The sequence below is a fragment of the Leiobunum rupestre genome, chromosome 4, assembly GCF_980474605.1.
Source record: "Leiobunum rupestre chromosome 4, qqLeiRupe1.1.hap1, whole genome shotgun sequence".
Classification (NCBI taxonomy): Eukaryota; Metazoa; Arthropoda; class Arachnida; order Opiliones; family Sclerosomatidae; genus Leiobunum; species Leiobunum rupestre.
In genome coordinates, this window is record NC_143387.1 from 25,269,466 (window position 1) to 25,292,424 (window position 22,959).

The window sequence follows — 22,959 nt, forward strand, 5'->3', positions numbered from 1 at the left end:
AGTAATAATTTAAAAAAACGCGTTTGAAATTTTACGCTTTGCCATCCGTATAGATTCGTTTGTTTCTTTTATCTGGCTTTGAGCGGAGTTCTTTTTCGGGAGCAGCAAAGAGTTCTATACGAAGCTGCGAAAGAGCTCTTTCGGGGTCGGCCGATACAGGCGAGTCACCCCACCAGGGAGCCACAAGTTACAACGCTTCGCGATAGAGCCACTCCTCGCTATCTTTTTGAGTTCTGGCATTGTCGCGTTCTCTCTTCTTAGATCTCGTGGAATGTATTAATAAAGCGTGGGGAGTCCCGTTTTTAGCCTTCGGTAATGGCGCGCATTCCCTTAGGTCTTATTGTAATAGATCTAGGCATCATATAAGAAACCTCTCAAGACGAATCCACGCGCCGACACTATATATATGTGTGTGACCAGCCTCGCAACCCATTCCACCGCCGACGGAATACCGGGAAATTTATCGACGGCTACGAGTCCCTATTTCATTATACGCGTATATTGCTCTAGGCTCAACATTTCGAATGTTTCGGTTCTTCCATAAAGCCTCAGGAATTCCAAAATTTAATATATCCGTTCCTGTTTTAGAGTTTCGAATCTCTCTCTCTCTCTCTCTCTTTACGTCGAATTTACTTTAGAGGTTTGAAGCATTTACGTGGGATGTTTAATGTACTTTTCCTTCGGGTTAATTGTTAAATTTTTAACATTTAAATACATTCAGTGGTATTACGGGTATTATTGCTAGTCCCCTAGGACGCGCGGGCTTTTAATTCGAAAAGTGATTCGTCGCATTCAGCCCATCAAAGCGGAAGTAAATATTAATTGGCCGGCGGTAGTAATAAAAAGAAACGCTTTTCCTTTACGAAAGAAAATTCAATTAAAGCTCTTCGTTTAAAAAGAATCGGAGGTTTTGATCCCGTTAGTCTCTTTGAAATAAGAGAAGAATTCCCGTTTCGAACCGTTGCTTCGCGGCCCGGCTCAAAAGGATCCTCTTTTATTTATAAAATCGACAGTAGATAATGGACCTACTTTCTAGTCCTATTAAAAGTAGATTTCCCTAAAATGAAAGACTGACCGACGCTTCTATTTGGCGCCGTATGGCTACCGCAATCGATGTAAGGCGGAGAATGCTTGCGTTCGATAGATGTCGAATCGTTGACATACGTCCGGTTCGGGAGTCTTCCGCCCCAAATCATATCCCCGAGTGACTTTGCCTACCGTTCCTTCCTCAACTTCGTGATTAATTTACCTTGGGATTCGATGTCAATAGTGACATATATGATTTCTTATATGACGCGCTGTCTTTTACGAGGACCAAAATAGGTCTTTTAACTACTAATAACAGCGACTGTTTAGATCTGAAAAGAAATTGATTTGAACATGGACCATGAATCCAAGATGACTCACTGTTCAGGCTTTAAAAAGTACGCGTTAATACTGAGAATAGGAAAATCACGGTTACTTTTAGTTCAATGTGGACAAACTTGGCGTCGCTGAAATCGATTTCCGCCGTGGTTTGTAGGAGCGTTCAAGTTCAATTTTGACAAAATGGCGCCGTTGTTTTCGGTTAAATGATTGGGCTTACTAACAATTGTAAGTCTTAGACCTTTTATTTTTGAAATTGGTTCTTTAAAATTTTAAGTATTGGTAATTACCATTGTGTTAAATTAAAATAAAAAGTTAGCCGCATATGGCTAAGGTTTTTAAATAAAATTCACTGGAATCCATTTCATTTTTAAACTTGGTGAACTAAGCCTAACCTAACTTTGTCGCACGTACTGCACCTATAAGCCCAGACTAACAAGGAGACATCCCGAAGTGTAACCCACCGATTTTGTTCAAACTCGGGGGATTGGTAGACCTTCATGTAACTTGAAAAATCCTAAAAGGAATTTTTTCAATGGGCAACCGTTTTGCTTTGGCAACGAAAAACGTTTTTGACAACAACAAATGGAAATTTTCCCATTGAAAATAACATGGGATTCTGACCGATTCCTAGGACCGGGGGGGCCCTGTGAAAAATTTTAACAAATTTCAAAATTTCGAAAATGCCAAAAATAGAAAAACTAGATAAAAATTGACAAAAAAACATCAAAATTGATCAACTTTTGATCAGTTTGAGGTCAAAATCCCATATTATTTTCAATGGGAAAATTTAATATTTTGGGTTGTCAAAAACATTTTTCGTTGCCATGGCAAAACGGTTGCCCATTGAATAAATTCCCTTTACGATTTTTCATGATACATGAAGGTCTACCAATCCCCCGAGTTTGAACAAAATCGGTTGGTTACACTTCGGGATTGTAAGATTATCGTAGTGATAGTTGAACGGAATTCTTGAGGCGCTTTAAGGCGGCTGATGTACTTCAGTAAGCCTTCAGACTTAGACCACACCTTCCGTGTCAAATTATCCGGAACAGAGAGTCTAATTTGATACTTGGTCCATGATTTGAAAAACATCAACGGTTCATTGTATAAATTGGCAGATAAATATTGCTAAACCCACGTGATTCGATTTTATGATTAGAATAAATAATAACAGCTAGATAAATATAAATAAAGTAAAAACCACTGTTTGTAAAAAAAAAAAAATTAAAAATTAGACGACTAGCTTCGCGTCCCATTCGGGAGCTTCATCAGGTCGTACCGCTGGAGAACGTCATACACCAATATATACAGCCAAACTTCGATAAAATAGACATACCCTATAAAACTGATCATATCATTTAAAATTAAATGTAAGAGAATCTCTAAGCAACCTCATTGGCCAATGTTGAATACGTAATTGTTTATCAAAAGTTATTTTTAAAAGTGTTCACATTATTTTTAAAGCTTAATTTGTGCATATATATTTTTATATACCTCTTGATACGTCTGTATGTAGTTTTTTACCAACGGAACTGATTTTCCGTATTAATAATTAATATTATTCTATAAGTTTGCCACTTTGGGGAATATTTATTGAGAGCTAGTAACGGAATGATGTCATCCATAGATGAAAATCTCTCCCTAGCGAGGCGTTGTCAAAGGCTACTTGTGACACGTTAGCAAGCGGACGCAAAACGGTGACGAAGCCCGTAATGTGGTCTGTCTTGTGAATAGCTTTCAGTGAAACTTTTGCATGTGAAGAAAAGGAAGTGTCACACTTATGTAAATTATTATACACTTATGATCAGATCTAATGAAGCTCCCGAATAGTATGCAAAACTAGTCGTCTAGTTTCTTACTTAATTTATTTTTATCTAGCTATTAGAGTCTAATAGCTGTGTGTCTAATAATTAGACACACAGACGGTCGTCTGTGTGTATATATAGGTAGTCTCGAGTTTAACATTAAAACCTCTTCCTTCCCCCACCGTAACGCTATGGAAAAATTAACCCGTTTTTACATACACTATTGGGGGAAAATATTGTTAAAGGGCAACGCAAGCTCTGTGGCAATATAAAGAAAAAACAACGTGCTTTTTAACCCCCTACACCCCCACTCGGTACTGGCGAGACCACGCAGAGTTTACCGTAAATTTCGCACTTTGCATACATATTCACGCAAATGACAGCTCACTTGCTTTGCCCTTTAACCATTCTGGATTAACGAGAGCCGTTAGAAGTTGCGCAGTTTATTTGCCTCTTCCCTTCACTGAAAGTGTGGAAATGAATCCTAAACATTTACCTACTGATCATCAATTATTTATTATAGTGAATGGGCTGCCTACCAAGAATAAAACTGTTTCGCAATCAGTGGTGGATATAAATTTAGTTAGGAATGCTTTACTAAAATTAAAAACGATTCACCCACTCTATAATAATCTAAATATTCCAAGAAATTATTTTGGTCAGAAAATTTGCGTAGATGTAGACTGTGCACATATTAAATATACATTTTCATTATACAATTCCAAAACTAATCCTGATAAAGTTGTTTAGAAAACACAGTGATCACTAGGAGGGGATCACAAATTTTAATTTAAAATAGGGATTTTGGATAATGCTTAATTTCATTGTGTAACTAAAAAATGTAGAACAACATTACTAGCTGTATTGTACTCACGCGAAAATGTTTTTGAAAAATATATATAGGCTGAAAAGGAAAACAGCAATATATAAGATGACATTTGTACATTGGTGTTGTACACTTTGTTAAAATTTCAACGTTTATTTATTAATCAAATACGCGGTTTACGGGTAGTAAACAATTGTGGTTGCCATTACGGTTATGTAGTTTTTAATGTGTTTTGATATATAAATACAGCATCGGTCACTAGAAGGCGATATTCCAAAACTACACAATTTTAAAGGTATACGGTAGCCTCGTAAATTACGTATGTGTGTAACACCAAAAATAAAATTTATTGGAATTAATTTACATTTAAAACAATTTATTAACCTCTCAAATACCTGTCCCTTCTTGGCCGCAACGAATGACTCAGGTCTACGTATATATCATATCTATACTCAGCGTAGCTGAGCTTTTTCCTATAATAATAATTTACAACGCCTTAACCTTTAAATTTATAAATAATTACACTTGTAAATGCGCGCTATCATCGAGATTCACACGTTTTTAATTTTAAAACCTTTCCTTTAAACGGTTTTTATTTGCAAGCTAATAATTTATTTTAGCGTCTATTCGTCATTTCTACATGAAATTACTTTTAAGGGTTTTCAATATTTTATGCATTATATTAATTTTTCTTTGTAAGTTGTATTAACAATCGTTGACGAAATTATCCTATGTATGGCTAATTTACACGAGTAACTACTTTTTTCACAGTTCCCATCCAAATCTTCGTGCAAATCTATGTTCGAATTAAATTTAAAACCCGTGAACTAGATACAAGCTACTTTTTCACATGGCATACCGCCCATGGCTACAAGATTCCCGACAGTTAACGACGAGGAAAATGTGGTTGAAAATTAGCGGGGGGGGGGGGTCAAGTAACTGCTTTTCTAACTCACGTTCGCGTCGGGGGAGAAGAATTGCACTTTCCTTTTTGCGGGAGAGAGTTAGGCATGGAAATATAAATTCAAAGCCCAGAAGAGCTCCCAGTAAAAGTTAAAGAACAATTTGCTTAACGAGGTGTTCATTGGCAATCCTAGCAACCACTTTCCCTCTCTTTCGGCGCCGGACAACGGCGGCGGCCACATTTTCATTTCGATCTTTCCTCACTTTAGGAAACAGCAGCTCCCCCTCTCGGAGAATTTGTTTCTCTTTATACGTAGAAAAGGGGGGGTGGCAGTGTAAATGTGGAAACGAACCCCCTTTTGTAACCATTTCTAAAGAAAACCGAGTCCCTTTGTGTTGGTTTAGTTAAAAAGCCGGGCCTAGAAATGTCAACATATATACCTGAGGGGAATCTACCAATTTACCGACGCAATTTCTCAATTTGTTTTTCTTTTTACTTCACTCCACGACACACGCCGTTATGAAAAAATTTAATTTGACATATTTTCAAAGTGTATATTAACAAAAAATGGGTAAAGTTTTCATTACTCGCTATACCTTCGTCAAACGCGCGTACGAGTTTGCGTCCATGCATCATCCGAAACAAGTATCGTCGGCTTCTTTGTATCTTCAATCACCGAGATAGGCCTAATATGCAAAAAGCCTTCCTCGGGAGCCACGCTTTTTAGGCGAGTTAGATTTCCCCTTATAGTCGAGTGGCGCGTCACGCAACCGCCGTAGCAAAGCCTTCAAACTACTCTCGGTACGAAAGACGAGTAACTCCTTCTGGAAAGTGTGAAGACTCTTTTCAACACCTTTCCGCGACTCGGCACTTCTTCGTCATCCGGAGATTCATTTTCTGACTCTCCCTCTCTCTTTTTTTGACCTACTTGAGGAAGGTTTTCCCGAGACGAGCAGAGGCAGCTTGGAAAGATGGAGATGAGGAGGAGAGGCTGAGTTTATGGCCTTTCCCATATTTCAATAGTCTTCCTCCGTCCCATCCCCACCGCGTTGCCTCTCGAAACGAAAGTAATATTCAGATTTATGAATATTGACTGCGAATTACTCGGCTTATTTTTTCTATACTGCCTCCGAAACCGTCGTTTTTCAGGAAACTTGCCTCCGCGGAATTAATGGTAGCGTGGAAGTTTCCGAGTAACCCGTAAATTTGTCCAGGGTAGAATTATGATGGATTTGCCAGATGGGAAAACTATTTTATACATTTATCATCTCAGAAAATTTTTATTGGGTTCATCATCCTTAAATTTACGTTTATAAGTTTAGTTAAAAATAAAAAGTCTTTGTATTTACTATATTTAAGAGAATCATATTGTTATTTTTGATTTTACATTATAAATCTTAGGGTCGATTTAAACAGGGAAGTGCTATCCGTTTCCACTTGAGATAAATTATTTGCGGATTAGTGACTTAAAAGCCTGGTTCAAACAAACGGAGTATCTTTCGCGTCTAACAGCATTGCAGAATTTAAAGTGGCAAATGCGTAGAACGAGAAAAATCGACCTTTAGAGGAAAACTAAGTAAGTTTATGGCATTTGCAAAATTCTACTGACAAAGTTATAATTTAGACATTGTACACCAGACCTCTACAACTAGGAAAGTTAGCTGTTTATATAAGTTCTGAATGTTATTTTATTTTATCCTTTTATGTTTAGTCATTATTTATATAAGAAATGAAAGTTCTGTCTTTTCAGCTTTTTAATTTTAATTGATTCTTGGGTTCTTAATTATTATAACGATGAATTTTACGCAATGAGACATCACGTATTCAAAGACTATAAATCTATTTTTAGCTTAAAAACAATGGAGTTCGAAAGAAATTTAAAATTAGCGGTACTCACTGAGCGGAAGTAGAAAAAAGAAGGGAAACCAGCAAATGATGAAGACCCCGACGACAATTCCCAGCGTCTTGGCCGCTTTCTTCTGCCGCTTGAATTTGATGATTCGTCCTTGCAAAGCCGAATGCAAGCCACCTCCCTTCGAGTCCAAGGCGCCGTTGTTGCCCGGAGTCGACATGGACCTTCCAGAGTGGGAGTTGTTTCCCGCGGAGGCCAAAGACGAACCACCACCCGCGTGCACTCTCAGCGTCAACTCCTCGGCGTCATGATGGCTACCAGATGGTTTGATCGTCTTGATTCCCGTCTCTAAGAACTTCGTCTGAAATAAAGTATACCCGCGCTGTTAACTTACATTATGTCGAAAGAAATGGTTAGTCTGGAAACGTACCTGTCTAACGGCTGCCTTGTATATTCTTTGGTAGACGAAAAGGATAATGAGGGTTGGGATGTAGAAGGAGAAACAGACCGAAAATATGACGTATCCAGTCTGTTTGGTCACTTCGCACGTGTAAGGGTCCGTTTTGGGAGGGTCCTTCCAGCCCAGTAGCGGTCCTACGGAAATTGCGAAAGCTAATCCCCAGACGAAGACGCACACGACGATGGCTCTCTTCTCCGTCACGATTGACGAATAGGTCAAAGGTCGACTAACACCTATGTACCTGAGAATACCGAATTCGACGATTGAAGTCTGTTATCTTCTTTCAGTTGTTGTGAGAAATGTAACGGGACAACAATGAACTCACCTATCAACGCTGATGACGCAGAGGCTGATGATGGAGGCGCTGCAACAGAGGACGTCAGTCGCGGCCCAAACGGAGCAAAAGATCTCACCGAAGAACCATCGTTTCCTCAACAGTTCCAGAGTCGCCGAGAATGGTAAGACGCTGAGGCCTAATAGGAGGTCCGCCAATGCTAGATTGACCAAGAAACAGTTGGTAGCGCTGCGAAGAGAAGACTCCAGACATACGGCCAAAAGCACCAACAGATTGCCAACGATGGTCAACAGAATTATGACGAAAAGTATCAGACCTAGAGCGAAACGCGGCTGTAAAGCTAAAGACAGTTAAGTCAAAAAATAGAGACTTTACCTTTGGTGACTAGGAGGGCCAACTGGGCCGAATTAATGCTAGGCTCCATCCATGATTCGATGCCGTTCACGTCGCCCCACTCGCGACCGGAAGTCACGGTGCTCACATTTCCGGCCGAGATGTTCTCCGCCATGACCGCTCTTAAGCGACTAACGTCGATCGTTCTCTAATGACACTTTGACCCATGACGTTGTACCTCGCCGCGTAATCTAGAAAAGAAATTCGGGAAAACTATTTAAAACCCAAATATGGCCGTCAATTCTTTATCTTTTCAAAGTGTTTCTTAGACCCCGGGCACGAAGCAAAGTTTCTAAACTAATTAGTTCTTAAAGACTCCTTCAACGGCCGAAAAAAAGTTCAAACAGTAGGTTAGACCACGGCGGTGGCGATGGCACCCGTCTGTAACTAAAATGTCTTTTAGGATACGGAGGGTCCAAATTTCTAAGTCATTAAACTTTAGAAAGAAGAAACGGATGGAAGAAGGCGATTTTGAAAGATTTTTTTCCGGTTTCTCTCGGCTGCCTTTCTCGGCCAGTGTGGTTCTCCACTCGTCCATCATGTCGTCCGCCGAAGGATCTAATGAATCGTGTAAGCGCCAGCGATTCGACGCTCTCGGCTTTGTTAGTTCTTTCGACGAGTCTCCAGCTATGGTTGGCGAAAGCCGGGGGACGGGGTAAAGTCTGCGAATTAAGTTTACCTTCTTCGAGGAAGCGACGTATATAGCGCTCGGGACTCTTTAAAAGCGTGTAAGAATCCTGCTCCGTAGTCAGCAGCCGTCGGTTGACATTAAATCCATCCGCCCACTTCTTGTCCGATAGCGTCCCTTTCCCGCACTCTAGATACGCCACTACTCTTTTAGATCTATCTTCGAATAGTAGTCCTATAGCCTGTTTTATTTCTCGTTCTCTTTCTTGACATTCTTGGAACAGTGGTAAGCCTTCGAGTTAACGAAAACAAAATTCAACGACGGAATCGCGCGCCGTTGGGAGGAGGCATAAACGACGTTTTTTTCTCCAATTTCCTTTTGTATTTTTTTCCATAAATAATACAAAGGGGATATTGCTTCGTTTTTCTTTTACGTTTTGTTACTTTTTAGGGTCTTTTGAGATATCACTCGCCCTTCAAAGTTCAAGGATATTTTCCGTTTGATGTTGTTGAATTTGTCGCGGGTTTTCGGGAAACGTTTGCTAGCTTGACGTGTAATGATGACTCGTGATTCTATCCACGTTTTCATTTTCGGACAAGTTCGCTCTTTGATGACGCAAGAAAGAACGTCTTGGTCGTTATGCCAAAATACGTGTTTTTCGACGGCTGTTTTTCTATATTTTTAAACTAACTTAAACGTCGGAAATCGGTTAAATTTAATTTGCGGAATTGCATCTAGTGGCCTATATTAAATTGTATAAAATGCTAGAACTTTTAATTCGTTATCAGTCTATAGTCTTGGTTCGATCATTCCTACAAAATAGTTGTTGTTACTTCGTTTTTAATATTATTATTTTATTATTACTTTAACATTTTTCTTTATAACATACGAACGAAACAATGATCGATCCCTCGTCGTAACAATAAATTTTCCAGACATTAGAAGTTTATTAATATTTAAAAGGATCGTAAACTTCGTGAATTTTTAAGACTGGTGTTTTTACACACAATCCCTAGGGATTCGTGTGTATTAGTTTCCGTACTGTGTCCACCGCCGCCGCTGCTGCCGCCAGTGTTCGCACAATTACTCATGATACGTCCATCGATTGGAAATATCATGCCCTCGCCGGCATTGTTAACAGGTAACGCGAATATTTTGGTTTCTCTAAAAATTAATTTAAATTAACGTGTTGGTGTTTCGCTACCATATTTCCGAAACCAGGTAACTCGAATATTTCTGTTTGTCTAAAAATTAATTTAAATTAACGTGTTCGTGTTTCGCTACCATATTTCCGAAACCAGGTAACGCGAATATTTTGGTTTCTCTAAAAAATAATTTAAATTAACGTGTTCGTGTTTCGCTACCACATTTCAGAAACCAGGTAACTCGAATATTTTGGTTTCTCTAAAAATTAATTTAAATTAACGTGTTGGTGTTTCGCTACCATATTTCCGAAACCAGGTAACTCGAATATTTTGGTTTCTCTAAAAATTAATTTAAATTAAAGTGTTGGTGTTTCGCTACCATATTTCCGAAACCAGGTAACGCGAATATTTTGGTTTCTCTAAAAATTAATTTAAATTAACGTGTTAGTGTTTCGCTACCATATTTCCGAAACCAGGTAACTCGAATATTTCTGTTTGTCTAAAAATTAATTTAAATTAACGTGTTCGTGTTTCGCTACCATATTTCCGAAACCAGGTAACGCGAATATTTTGGTTTCTCTAAAAAATAATTTAAATTAACGTGTTCGTGTTTCGCTACCACATTTCAGAAACCAGGTAACTCGAATATTTTGGTTTCCCTAAAAATTAATTTAAATTAAAGTGTTGGTGTTTCGCTACCATATTTCCGAAATCAGGTAACGAATATTTTGGTTTCTCTAAAAATTAATTTAAATTAACGTGTTAGTGTTTCGCTACCATATTTCCGAAACCAGGTAACGCGAATAATTTGGTTTCTCTAAAAATTAATTTAAATTAACGTGTTAGTGTTTCGCTACCATATTTCCGAAACCAGGTAACTCGAATATTTTGGTTTCTCTGAAAATTAATTTAAATTAAAGTGTTGGTGTTTCGCTACCATATTTCCGAAATCAGGTAACGCGAATATTTTGGTTTCTCTAAAAATTAATTTAAATTAACGTGTTAGTGTTTCGCTACCATATTTCCGAAACCAGGTAACGCGAATAATTTGGTTTCTCTAAAAATTAATTTAAATTAACGTGTTAGTGTTTCGCTACCATATTTCCGAAACCAGGTAACTCGAATATTTTGGTTTCTCTAAAAATTAATTTAAATTAACGTGTTGGTGTTTCGCTACCATATTTCCGAAACCAGGTAACGCGAATATTTTGGTTTCTCTAAAAATTAATTTAAATTAACGTGTTAGTGTTTCGCTACCATATTTCCGAAACCAGGTAACGCGAATAATTTGGTTTCTCTAAAAATTAATTTAAATTAACGTGTTAGTGTTTCGCTACCATATTTCCGAAACCAGGTAACTCGAATATTTTGGTTTCTCTAAAAATTAATTTAAATTAAAGTGTTGGTGTTTCGCTGCCATATTTCCGAAACCAGGTAACGCGAATATTTTGGTTTCTCTAAAAATTAATTTAAATTAACGTGTTCGTGTTTCGCTACCACATTTCAGAAACCAGGTAACTCGAATATTTTGGTTTCTCTAAAAATTAATTTAAATTAAAGTGTTGGTGTTTCGCTACCATATTTCCGAAACCAGGTAACTCGAATATTTTGGTTTCTCTAAAAATTAATTTAAATTAAAGTGTTGGTGTTTCGCTACCATATTTCCGAAATCAGGTAACGCGAATATTTTGGTTTCTCTAAAAATTAATTTAAATTAACGTGTTAGTGTTTCGCTACCATATTTCCGAAACCAGGTAACGCGAATATTTTTGTTTCTCTAAAAATTAATTTAAATTAACGTGTTAGTGTTTCGCTACCATATTTCCGAAACCAGGTAACTCGAATATTTCTGTTTGTCTAAAAATTAATTTAAATTAACGTGTTCGTGTTTCGCTACCATATTTCCGAAACCAGGTAACGCGAATATTTTGGTTTCTCTAAAAAATAATTTAAATTAACGTGTTCGTGTTTCGCTACCACATTTCAGAAACCAGGTAACTCGAATATTTTGGTTTCTCTAAAAATTAATTTAAATTAACGTGTTAGTGTTTCGCTACCATATTTCCGAAACCAGGTAACTCGAATATTTCTGTTTGTCTAAAAATTAATTTAAATTAACGTGTTCGTGTTTCGCTACCATATTTCCGAAACCAGGTAACGCGAATATTTTGGTTTCTCTAAAAATTAATTTAAATTAACGTGTTCGTGTTTCGCTACTTTATTTCCAAAACCAGGTAAAAATTCATTTTTGAAGTTAATAATAATAATAAATAATAATAATTATCAGCTAGGCTAACCCCTTAGGCCTAAGTCCTCAAACGACTTTTAAAGCCATTAATGTACAAGATGATTGGAAATTTGTTCAAATTTAAGTTTAATATTTAAAATATAGTTAATACATTGGGGGGATTGTGTGCACTTAAATGTCCGTGACATCTTGTATTTAATAAACAATCCACGAAGTTTACATTATTTTTAAAAATTATCAACGTCTTAAATATTTTAATAACATCCGACTAATAAAGGTTCACGAGTCTTATGTAGTCCCTATATTTTCCCGAAAGACAAATTCGCATCCGATTGCAACACATTAAGATTACCTTTTAAGATTGGACGAACAGGAAAATATTAGAAAATTAGATTATTAATTATTTTGAGTCGATTCCAAAATCCCGATGGACAGCTCGGAATACATTTATTTAGTTTACCGAATACGTTTAATTAGTTTACAGAAATGGCTTTTGAATTATGGAAATTAAAAATTATAATATCTCCACTTATCCTAATAAATTAATAATAATATAATACTATAATAATATTAAAAATATAATAATATAGGGATATATATGGTGAAATTTCCCCAAACACGAGAAGGGAGGAAATATTTCACCACCGTGTGCTTCAATCGCGTTGGAGGACGTCAGTTTTTGGTGAACCAATGAGATATGTTAAGTTAAAAGGAACCACCTATGGACTGCATTTCAAAGGAAGATAAAATTAGCGAATATGTAGATTAGTCCATTAAAAAAGGGATAATAAAACTAAACCCTAAACAAATTTGAAGAAATAAATTAAAAAAACTTACAAATAGCTCGTACCGATAGGTCTTCGAGCAAACAAAAAGACGCGAAACTCGGACCAAATAGATCTTCGAGTGAAAAACTAAATAAAATAAAATAGCCATAAATAACAACGGTAGACCGGTTTCGTCACATTTGGGACTCCTCAGTACCGTGCGGGAAATCTGGCTCGCGACTCTTACACCGAAAAGAGAAACTAAGCCTAAACATTAAAATTTTCATGAGATAATCAATTCTAAATATCGTCCCAACATATTATCCTTAAGTAGAAATAAATTCTTGATATAATATAACAATAGAATTAAAATAAAATATTATAAAATAATACAATAATCATTTCGCTGCTATTGCTATACAAGTATATAAAATGTGCAATATGAGTGTAGAAATTGGAAGATAAAATACGCGAAAAAGTAGATTAGTCCATAATTAAAAGGGATAATATAGCTAAATCCTAAACAAATTTGAACCGGTTTCGTTCTATTTGGAACTCATCAGTACCGTGCGGGAAATCTGGCTGGCGACTGTTAAATCTAAAAGAGAAACTAAGCCTAAACATTAAAAATTTCAAAACGCGTTGCATATAGCAACAGAAAGCCGAAAAGGGGGGAGTGTGGTGGAGCATAGTATATACGATAAGTTAAGTTAGAAGAAACCACCTATGGACTGTGAGAAGGATTATAAAATGATTTATTTTTAATTTAATTTATTATTCGAAGATCTATTTGATCCGAGTTTCACGTTTTTTGTTTGCTCGAAGACCTATTGGTACGAGTTATTAGTTTTTTAATTTCTTCAAATTTGTTTAGGATTTAGCTATATTATCCCTTTTAATTATGGACTAATCTACTTTTTAGCGTATTTTATCATCATTCTCACAGTCCATAGGTGGTTTCTTCTAACTTAGAAATTGGAAGGTCGACTAGCCTTTGAGAGCAGTCACAGTTTATTTCTAGAATTTTTTTTTCCTTTCACCGTAGTGGTATTTTGGAAATTAAAATTTCCAAATTCGAGATTCGACAGTATTTGGAAATAAAATCTTGCGAATCCCCGAAGGAATACGTAGATCGTAGTTTGATGGCGGTTGTGCGAATGCTCTTAAAATATTATTTCTAATTGGATTAAACTTCCTTCGGTTAGTCTTCCAGATGACCCTCATTCGCTCCCTGACACTCCTAACTACGGGCTAGAGTCCCTCGGCTCTTCAATATTTAATATTTACAAATGTATCGCCTAACTGCGGAGCACCGAATAAAAACTTTTTTTTCCGAAGTTGGCCTCTCTTTAAACTTCATTGCGCTTCGTGCGTGGACGATATTTAGTCTTATAGTAGCGCTCGCTCTAAAGGTAAATTTCATCAGCGGACTTCGGCGACTTCAGCCCGTCCTAAATCTACCCTTTCCAAAGGTTTTGTCGCCTTCCGGTGAAAACCGCGAGTATATTCTCGGAGAAGGCGATACAATGCCAGTTCTAAAGTTTCGCTCAGATGAGAGACGGAGTGACTCCGTTTCGGAGGGCAGATCAAATTAAAGGACAAGGGTGGGGGAAGGGTTAAATTCCCACACGGACCACCCAACGAGAATTTTTGAACCTCTCTTTTAATGGAATTTTTAATGCCTTAGCCCTAGTTACGACGGCGCTGTCACCCCACTTCATTTCGTATAATCTCTGGAAGGGGTCGACCACGACGCCCTCCCCACGCTAGAACGCGTCTTGATGGTTTAATTTAAATTGGTCGATGTTGATACCGACCGATGTACCGCTACCAAGTTTTCTAATGTAAGAGAAAAAGAACAAAAGTTTGAAATAAGACTATTTAAGGTTTTGTCCAAAAAGCTAATTTCATATCTGTTCCGTAGATGGCACTATTAAGATATTAAACCACGTACCAATTTTATTCTAAACTGCGGTTGATCAGTAACCCATCTGTACACGTTTTGTTTATTCCCGAGGCCAAATAATCTTTCAATTCTAGTAAGCGCAAAGTGAAAATTTGAGGTAGATAGATGTAGCTATACCGCGTAGAAACTTCACAATTTTTGACTTGACCTTTTGCACAGAGAAACGGGTTTCTAGTTTCAGTTATCCACATTTATAATTCATTAAATTTATTCTCTGAACGAATAGATAACACTTTCCTCTTTAGAGCGAGTGAAGTCTACTGCCTACCCTAAAATGGCGGATTAAAGAAAATCATAGCTATACATTCAATACCCGCTTTCACATAAGCTATAGTTAAGTTGAAAACAAACCGTAATTTTAGCAGGTGATTTTTCGAATTAGTTCTTATAAATGAAAATAAATAATCAGCGACCTTTATTGCCTTTAATTCATCAGGTGGCCGGGTTAAAATGCGTAGCCAACAGCTCCCTACACTTACTAGCCGATTTCGTTGACAGTTTCTTTGTTGATTGGTCGTACCCAACAGATATTAGCCGTTATTTTGGATAATGGTTGACCCCATATGCAATAGCTGCGATTTAGTTGTAATTCTAAGGCATTCAAGATTAAACAGAAACTGATTGAGTTTCACCGTTCCCAATAGCCGTATCGCAGATTCAAGTAAATCCTATTTAATACGAATTATTCAAGGCTATTTTTCTGCAAATCCAGTATTTTACGAGTAGTTCCCTACTTAATATAAATTTTTAAAAGGTATTTACTGTCAAGAATTACACGACATTAAGATGGTTTTAAAAATCTTTAAAGCTCTAATATTCCATGTGCAGCCCTTGCGAAACCTTTATATAGAAAACATTTAGAAAGGCTCTATCAAAGTTTCTTCGAATATTCTTTATAAAAAAGTTTTGGGTTTTTAGAATATTTTAAGAACGGTTGATCAATTTTCTAAGGATTTTTCAATATAATATCTTTAGAGCTCTCATGATAATTTGAATAAATATATGTTGTTTCTTTAGAATACTTTTAGATGTCTTCTATGATTATTATATATATATATATATATATATGATAGTTTTCAATTCCAATTTATGATAGAAATACTTTAGAATTGATTTTAGAAAACGTTTAAGAGTTTAATAGAATACTCTATAGGCTGTAGAATCACTGTGATCTATAAGATTTCAAATCTTTAGAATTTTTTCGTAAGGGCGAACATCCAATTTAATAGATTTAATTGTAAAATCATTTTAAATACTATTATCAAAATGTTTTCTGGTTAACATATAATATATTATTCCTAACAGGTCCATAATATTTTTATCACGGTAAAATTATATAAAAGTTAAAGTGTAGATGTTTGCAAAAATGGATACCCGTGATTGAAAATGTCGATAAAAATAAAAATATTTATATTGAAACAATTTGATTATAATAATATATTATAAAAACCACGCCCCTCCACCTTTCCTGGTATAATCTTTCCCTCCTTTCTCCAGGTAAGGGGGTAAATATTCCGGTGCGGTCCCGGAGTAGGCGAATAATATCTTCCAGGAATCAATGAAAACAGAGGCTGTACACTCTAAGAAAATGGGGTGTTGTTTCAAACCGTTTGAACATTATTTGTACACTTTTTCATGAGTCAAAATTTGACACTGTTAGGGGTGTTGTATTACCCACTTTTCGGTGCTATCAAACCACGTATTATTATTTCTTAAAAATACGGTGTAAAAAATGAGATTTAAAATTCCTTTTCCACACTATTTCAACACTTTTTAAACATTCTTCCCAGTTTGTGATACAAAATATTTCCAAAAACCGTGTAATAAACACACCTTTAAAGAATCATTTTGCACCTTGAAAGCGTCCAATCACACCTTTTATGGTGTTAATACACCCATTTCAAGAGTAAAATCACACCCGTGAAGGAGTTCCAAGCCCTTTCAAAGCGTTATATAACACCTTTAAGTATTAAAATTACATTTTTAAAGGTGTAAATGCGCACTTTAAAAGATAAAAATTGCACCTGATGAGAGTTGAATCACACTTTTAAAGGTATAAATGCACTTGGTAAGAGAAAATAACACCTAAAAAGGTGACAAAATGCCTTTACGAAATGTACATTGCACCTATAAGAGCTCGATAACAATTTTAATGGTGTTACTATGCTATTTTTGAAGAGTTAAAAAAAACTTTTATTAGTTAAAAAAACCATTGAACAAAGTGTATATTTAACTATTAAAAAGGGCGTATTAACATTTTTAAAGGGGTGATTTAACTCTTAAAAAGGGCTTATTGACACTTATAAAGGTGTGATTTAACTCTTAATAAAGGGCGTATTAACACTTTTAAAGGTGTGATTTAACTCTTAATAAAGGGCGTATTAACACTTTTAAAGGTGTGATTTCACTCTAACAAAAGGGCGTATTAACACTTTTAAAGGTGTGATTTAACTCTTACAAAAGGGCGTATTAACACTTTTAAAGGTGTGATTTCACTCTTACAAAAGGGCTTATTGACACTTATAAAGGTGTGATTTAACTATTAATAATGGGCGTATTAACAATTTTAAAGGTGTGATTTAACTCTTAATAAAGGGCGTATTAACACTTTTAAAGGTGCGATTTAACTCTAACAAAAGGGCTTATTGACACTTATAAAGGTGTGATTTAATTTTAACAAAAGGGCTTATTGACACTTATAAAGGTGTGATTTAACTCTAACAAAAGGGCTTATTGACACTTATAAAGGTGTGATTTAACTCTAACAAAAGGGCTTATTAACACTTATAAAGGTGTGATTTAACGCTTTAAGGGTGCGTCATAACTGATTAAAGGTGCGTTTACATGTTATTGGATATATTGTTTCACAAACTGTGGAGAGTGCTTAAAACGGGATTTATTGTTTGGTTAAGGTGTTGAATCTGGTTTCGATATTTTTACAAATTTATAAAGTAACTTTTACGTGTTAAAATGGTGTGAACGAGGTGTAACACTTTCTAAACACCTTTTAAACACCCCTATTTCTTAGAGTTGCGGCTTCAGATTATCTGTTGCGTGCTATTATTTTGGTAAGTAAGAACGTGAACGGTTATGCAACAATTAATTTGGTGCTTTAAAAAATGTTTTATCGATAGATAGTAATTATACGCATTTCATAATACCAAAAATAATAGTAATGAAAATGTTCACCATAGACATCAGGAATCGAACCCTGGTTTTCCGCCTGATAAGCGATTATTATAATTCCATGTTTTGTGGTCGTTTCATTCCACGGGAGAGCAAGGAAAATACTGTTTAGATAGCTCAAGTCCCGTTTTCTTAATATATATTTTATCCTCTTTATATTTAATTAAAAATGTATTTAAAGTTTATTGGTAATGCTAATATATTTTTTTGAATTAGGAATCTACAAAATATGATTATTTAGGCTTTAATTATCAATTTCATTCCGAAAGAAGTTTGAGTGGATTCGTCGCGTGTCAGAAGGGTTTTGAGCAATTTTTTTGTTTCGATAAATACTTCGCGAGATTTTGAGAGCGACTTCTAATTATCTTTAGCAAATTTTGTTCAACCGAAAAGTAACAAAATCGAGTGATATCCGATATTTTTCGGAAACGCCTACTGACTTCTCGATAATTTTACCAACTTCCCCAGCGTACAATTAAAATCCAAACAAATTCCGTGGAATACACGGGGCCATCTTCGTAGTATGACATCAATGCTTGCGGAAGAAAATGTCGTGGAATCTTGTTTATTTCGGAAAGATTGACAGCAACCCTTTTCATCGCTTAATCTTTGCAGGCATCAAGTTATTGCCCCGAAAAGATGGATGAATCTCCCCGGTGGAATGCATTAGCTGGTAAAATTGACGGCGAGCGGGTGGACTGACCTTTCCGCGTGCCTATCACCTCTGACCCTTACACCCACGTCCCTTCTACCTCCGAGATGCTCTTATCAGCAAACTGACAGTAGCCATCGGTTTGTATGCCGCGGAAAGTTTCATTTACTTCTCATACCAAACATTTTTATTACCTTAACGTGTATATATATTTCCTCTATCTACGACGAGTGATATATCCACATTCTTTGGACACCCTGACTTTTTTCTGGCTACTTGTAGTATAGCCTATAGATGGCGCCAGTAAGGTAGGCCCTGTAAATCCACTCCACCCGGAACACCAGTGCGCTGCGGGCAGTGTATTTCTACAGGCGTTATCGCGTATTTTAAATTATCAGGGAAGGTTTATTAAAGGTAGCTTAGCTACTCAGCTTCAGCATTTATTTTTTAATTGTTGTTAAGGAATATCCAATTGTAGCTCAAAAATAAGCAAATTTAACATAGTGGAAATAAATTAAATCCAATAATAATAATTGATTTATTTTTTTGAGAAGTAAAATAGGTAACTACGTAGAAAAAGTGCCTAATAGGTTAAGTAGTATATTTGCCTAACGCCAGCTCGCTCTCAAAGCATTCTGAAGGTACAATTAAAAACTTAACGGGATTTTCTAAATTTGCTTAACTACTCTAATAAGAAAAAATCTCAGATCTCAATAAAGCCCAAGAAAAAGTAGGTTAGGAATGTAGAAACACTACCTTATAGAGTCATTTTAAGTGTATTATATCATTGTTTCACCTTGGATTAACAATATTAGTGCCTACCTGGATATATCACTATAGCTTTCCGCGTGCATTTCCGAAGTGTTTGTTACGGGTTCTTTCTTGTAGAAGGCTACGTGTTACGGGAGTTTCGGAAATTATCCGTTAACTTCGCCGAAGCGGCGCTGCTGTCGCAAAAGTCATTGGCTGGTCAGGGTTTTTCCAAGTGATATATCCAGGTAGACACTACTATTGTTAGTCCAAGGTTTCACTTTACAGGCGAAGAATACGTTTAATCCACACAAGTTTGGTAAAAATAAACTAGAGATTCATTCAAATTACTGTAAATTTAAGTCGAAGCAGGTTAAATTGTGTCATTGCATTAGCGCCATCTGCTATTATATAACTGGAATTTCGAAGCGTTGTAAATTAATGTTAATAAATAGTTCAACAATGAATCTAGGGATAGGGATAAATTTTGCAGCAGACGCTCGCTAGTTGCCACGATATAGTCCTTGCTCATCATTGGCGGAAGCAAACTGTGTTACAGCTAGTAGTTACAAACACACCAGCCCACACAAGGAGAACGCAGGAAGCCTTTAAACACGCTAACGCAGTATTGCGTACGAATTTCATTGGACGAGCTTTTACGCTGCACGTTTTACGGGAAGGTGGAAGACAATTTACAAATTTTCCTATTATGAACATATTATTAAGAAAATGCACGACTTTTGACGGGTTGCGTTCTCCTTGTGTGGGGTGCTGTGTTTGTTGCTCCTAGGTTACAGCTAGGAGCAACAAACACAGCACCCCACACAAGGAGAACGCAACCCGTCAAAAGTCGTGGATTTTCTTGTGTACGTTTTTCATTGGCTAGACGCTTTAGCGCCTGCTGCCGTCGGAAGGGGAAAATTCAGAAATTGTCTTCCCCCCGCCCGCAAAACGTTCAGCGTAAAGGCTCGTGACGCTCGTCCAATGAAATTCGTACACAACCCTTCGTTAGCGTGTTTAAAGGCTAGCTGCGTTCTCCTTGTGTTTGTTGCTCCTAGGTTACAGTAACTAACATCTACGCTTAGCTAGAGGCTCAAGGCAAAATTAAGGAAAGATAATTTAAAGCCCTGAGAGAGACGTACTTACCGGAAATAATAATACGCTTTAAGAAAGGGTCAAACCTAGGGCCCACAGACTGTTTTTTTTTTTTTTTTTCAAATTTGTTTCGCAAATGTTACCAAGGATGTACTTATTTATTCTGTGGGGATAGTAAATAACAATAATCAGCCAGGCTAATACCCAAGGCACCACCATAGGCCTATGTCATCAAGCGACGTTATTTAAGCCATTAATTCCGGTGGCCGAGTTACAATGCATATGAGGGTGGTTGCAAGCCCTTCATGACCGCGCGAGCCAACAGCCCCCTATACAGTAACTATTACCGTTAACCTCAACAAGTTTTTTTGGAAAGGGAAACCGAAGAGCTTGGTAGAAAACCCCTTAAACCAGTGGGGAGAGTGCCACAAGTTGGGATCGAACCCGGCTCCTCTTGTTGCGAGTCGAAAGTGCTAACCACTCCGCCACCCCACATAACAATAAGTTATCATGGTGGAATTTTAGTAGCTTGAAAACACTCACCACGAAAAGATACGATCGGCTATGGTTTTGTCATGGCAACCGAATATGGTTTTGACAGCCCAAAATAAAAAAATCTATACGATTTAACAAGGGAAAAATCGAAGACTTTAAAACTAAATTATAAAAAATGGATAATTTTAGTATTTTTCGGTAAGTTAGACTATTTAGGGTAAGGTTGGTTCAAGGTAAATGACATTAAATGAAGGTAAGCTCAAGTGAATGCGTATAAATTCTATTAAAATTAGCTAAATCCAAGTAAATTAATAAAATTTACGATTTGAATGTGCATTGAAGCAATTGAAAGCTATTATTAATTAATATCACCAGGGCTTTATTAGTTATTCCTAAATTAGATAGATTAAGCAATTTTAATGGCGATGGTAGAAGCCATTGTCTCGGATAAAATGTGGATGAAGAATATTTAATTTCATTTTAAAGTTTTGAATTCGAGTAGCGTAGCCTTATTCTCGGAAACGAGAGTATAGGTATTGCATTTTTAAACACTACCCGCGCAACACGCAGAAATGTAATGTAATCATTGTTACACGTATAGCAACATAGACTCGCGTAGTATAGTTAAACTGACAGAAACGGAAATAGCTCCGACTATAATGCCAAAGTTCGGAGCTCATGAATAATTCCAGGCGCTACCTACGCCGAGCAGCCGTTGTAAATAAATTAAATTGTTCCTAGTGTTTGATGTATCGTCAGAAGAAAATTATCCACGGTTATCGAACGAAAAGCATTTTCGTTGTCCTTTTGGGTGGGAACTGAAAACCTTTGTCATCTTTTACAGTCACCTTTTCCTCCAAAAAATTGCGTATCACTTGCAACTCGGTTGGATGAAAAATACAGAATGAAGGAAGAAAATTTTGTGAGGGGATATCTAAGACGGACTGGTCAGATGGTCATTGTAGTCTCGCGGCCAAAAACCACTATTCAAACCACGGGTCCCCTGCCGTAAATTTCCCCTTTATCATAATTTATTCAGATTATTTTTAATATATGATGCATATTTCCTTTTACATTTTCAGTAATCATTTGACAAAATACTCAAATATAATTTGGATGGAATTTTGCCCTTCCAATTCATCCATTTCCGATTAACACGTATCAACTAATGACTAATAACTAAATTTGATATCGCCGACTCAACTAATTGGTTGAGAATGTTAGAGGTTGGGGATGGTTAACTTTTATTCAATAGATAAAGCTCTCAAAATTATTCGTAAAATTTTTTGATCAAGTAATATTTCTGTATTATCCGATTAATTTTTTGATAAATTTGTAAAATTAATCGTAAAAACGACGTTTTTTTCGATAAAAAGCTAAAATTTTACGAATAATACATTTTTTTAAATCATTTTCCGAAATATTAACCGGTAAATTTCTTTGTTTAAATTTTTTTCCCGAAAAAATCAATTTAAACATGGCTAATGATTAACCGTCCCCGACCTCTAGAGAATGTTATACCTTGTGCTTTTCTGGCTCTGAAGTTTTCACATTATCTAAGGGAATTGCCAAAAATCCTATAACTTAATGTCATAAGTAGCGTCTTTGTAAAATAGCTGCTGATTTACGCTTAGCTTTTTTTAGTCACGTAAAGAATTTGCCTCTTCAGTTTCAGAGAACGCTCTTGCGATCGAAGCAGCACTCCTTTGGTCGAAGTGACCTAGAATGCAATCTGATCACCGCTTTCCAGAGATTTTTTCGTCCAAGATTATCCGTATTTTTCAGAAGTACTTAATATATCCTAAAAGACCAGTTTTAATGTTATTCGCTTAAAACACGTACGAGAGAAATTACTGTACTTTCTACAGAGATTTTTTACAGTTTACCACTGTTTATATGCTTTACAATGTATTTCTGTATGTGTTTAAAATTTTACCAAAGGGATTGTTCATTTCACTAATAACAGTAAAAATTACAAAACTATTTCTGTGATAAACGTTTTCCACTCTAAATATCACAGAAATTAATTTATTAGGGGAACTGTTTTTTTACTACTAACTGGAAACATTACACTCTAATATGTATTACAGTACTTTTTACAGAAATATATTATAGTACTTTTTA

The 22,959-nt window shown here is 36.2% G+C and overlaps 1 protein-coding gene across 1 annotated transcript in view; it reads right to left on the reverse strand.

Annotated features, from left to right (window-relative positions):
• LOC149947253 (alpha-1A adrenergic receptor-like) overlaps positions 1 to 22,959 on the reverse strand; it is a 101,833-nt gene that overhangs the window by 57,834 nt on the left and 21,040 nt on the right. Inside the window, exons 2-5 of the mRNA XM_090171714.1 lie at positions 7,886 to 8,094; positions 7,541 to 7,826; positions 7,186 to 7,456; positions 6,801 to 7,116 (exon numbers count right to left, since the gene is read on the reverse strand). Coding sequence (XP_090027840.1) covers positions 6,801 to 7,116; positions 7,186 to 7,456; positions 7,541 to 7,826; positions 7,886 to 8,018 — 1,006 coding nt within the window. The 5' untranslated portion in view covers positions 8,019 to 8,094. The remainder of the gene's footprint in view (positions 1 to 6,800; positions 7,117 to 7,185; positions 7,457 to 7,540; positions 7,827 to 7,885; positions 8,095 to 22,959) is intronic.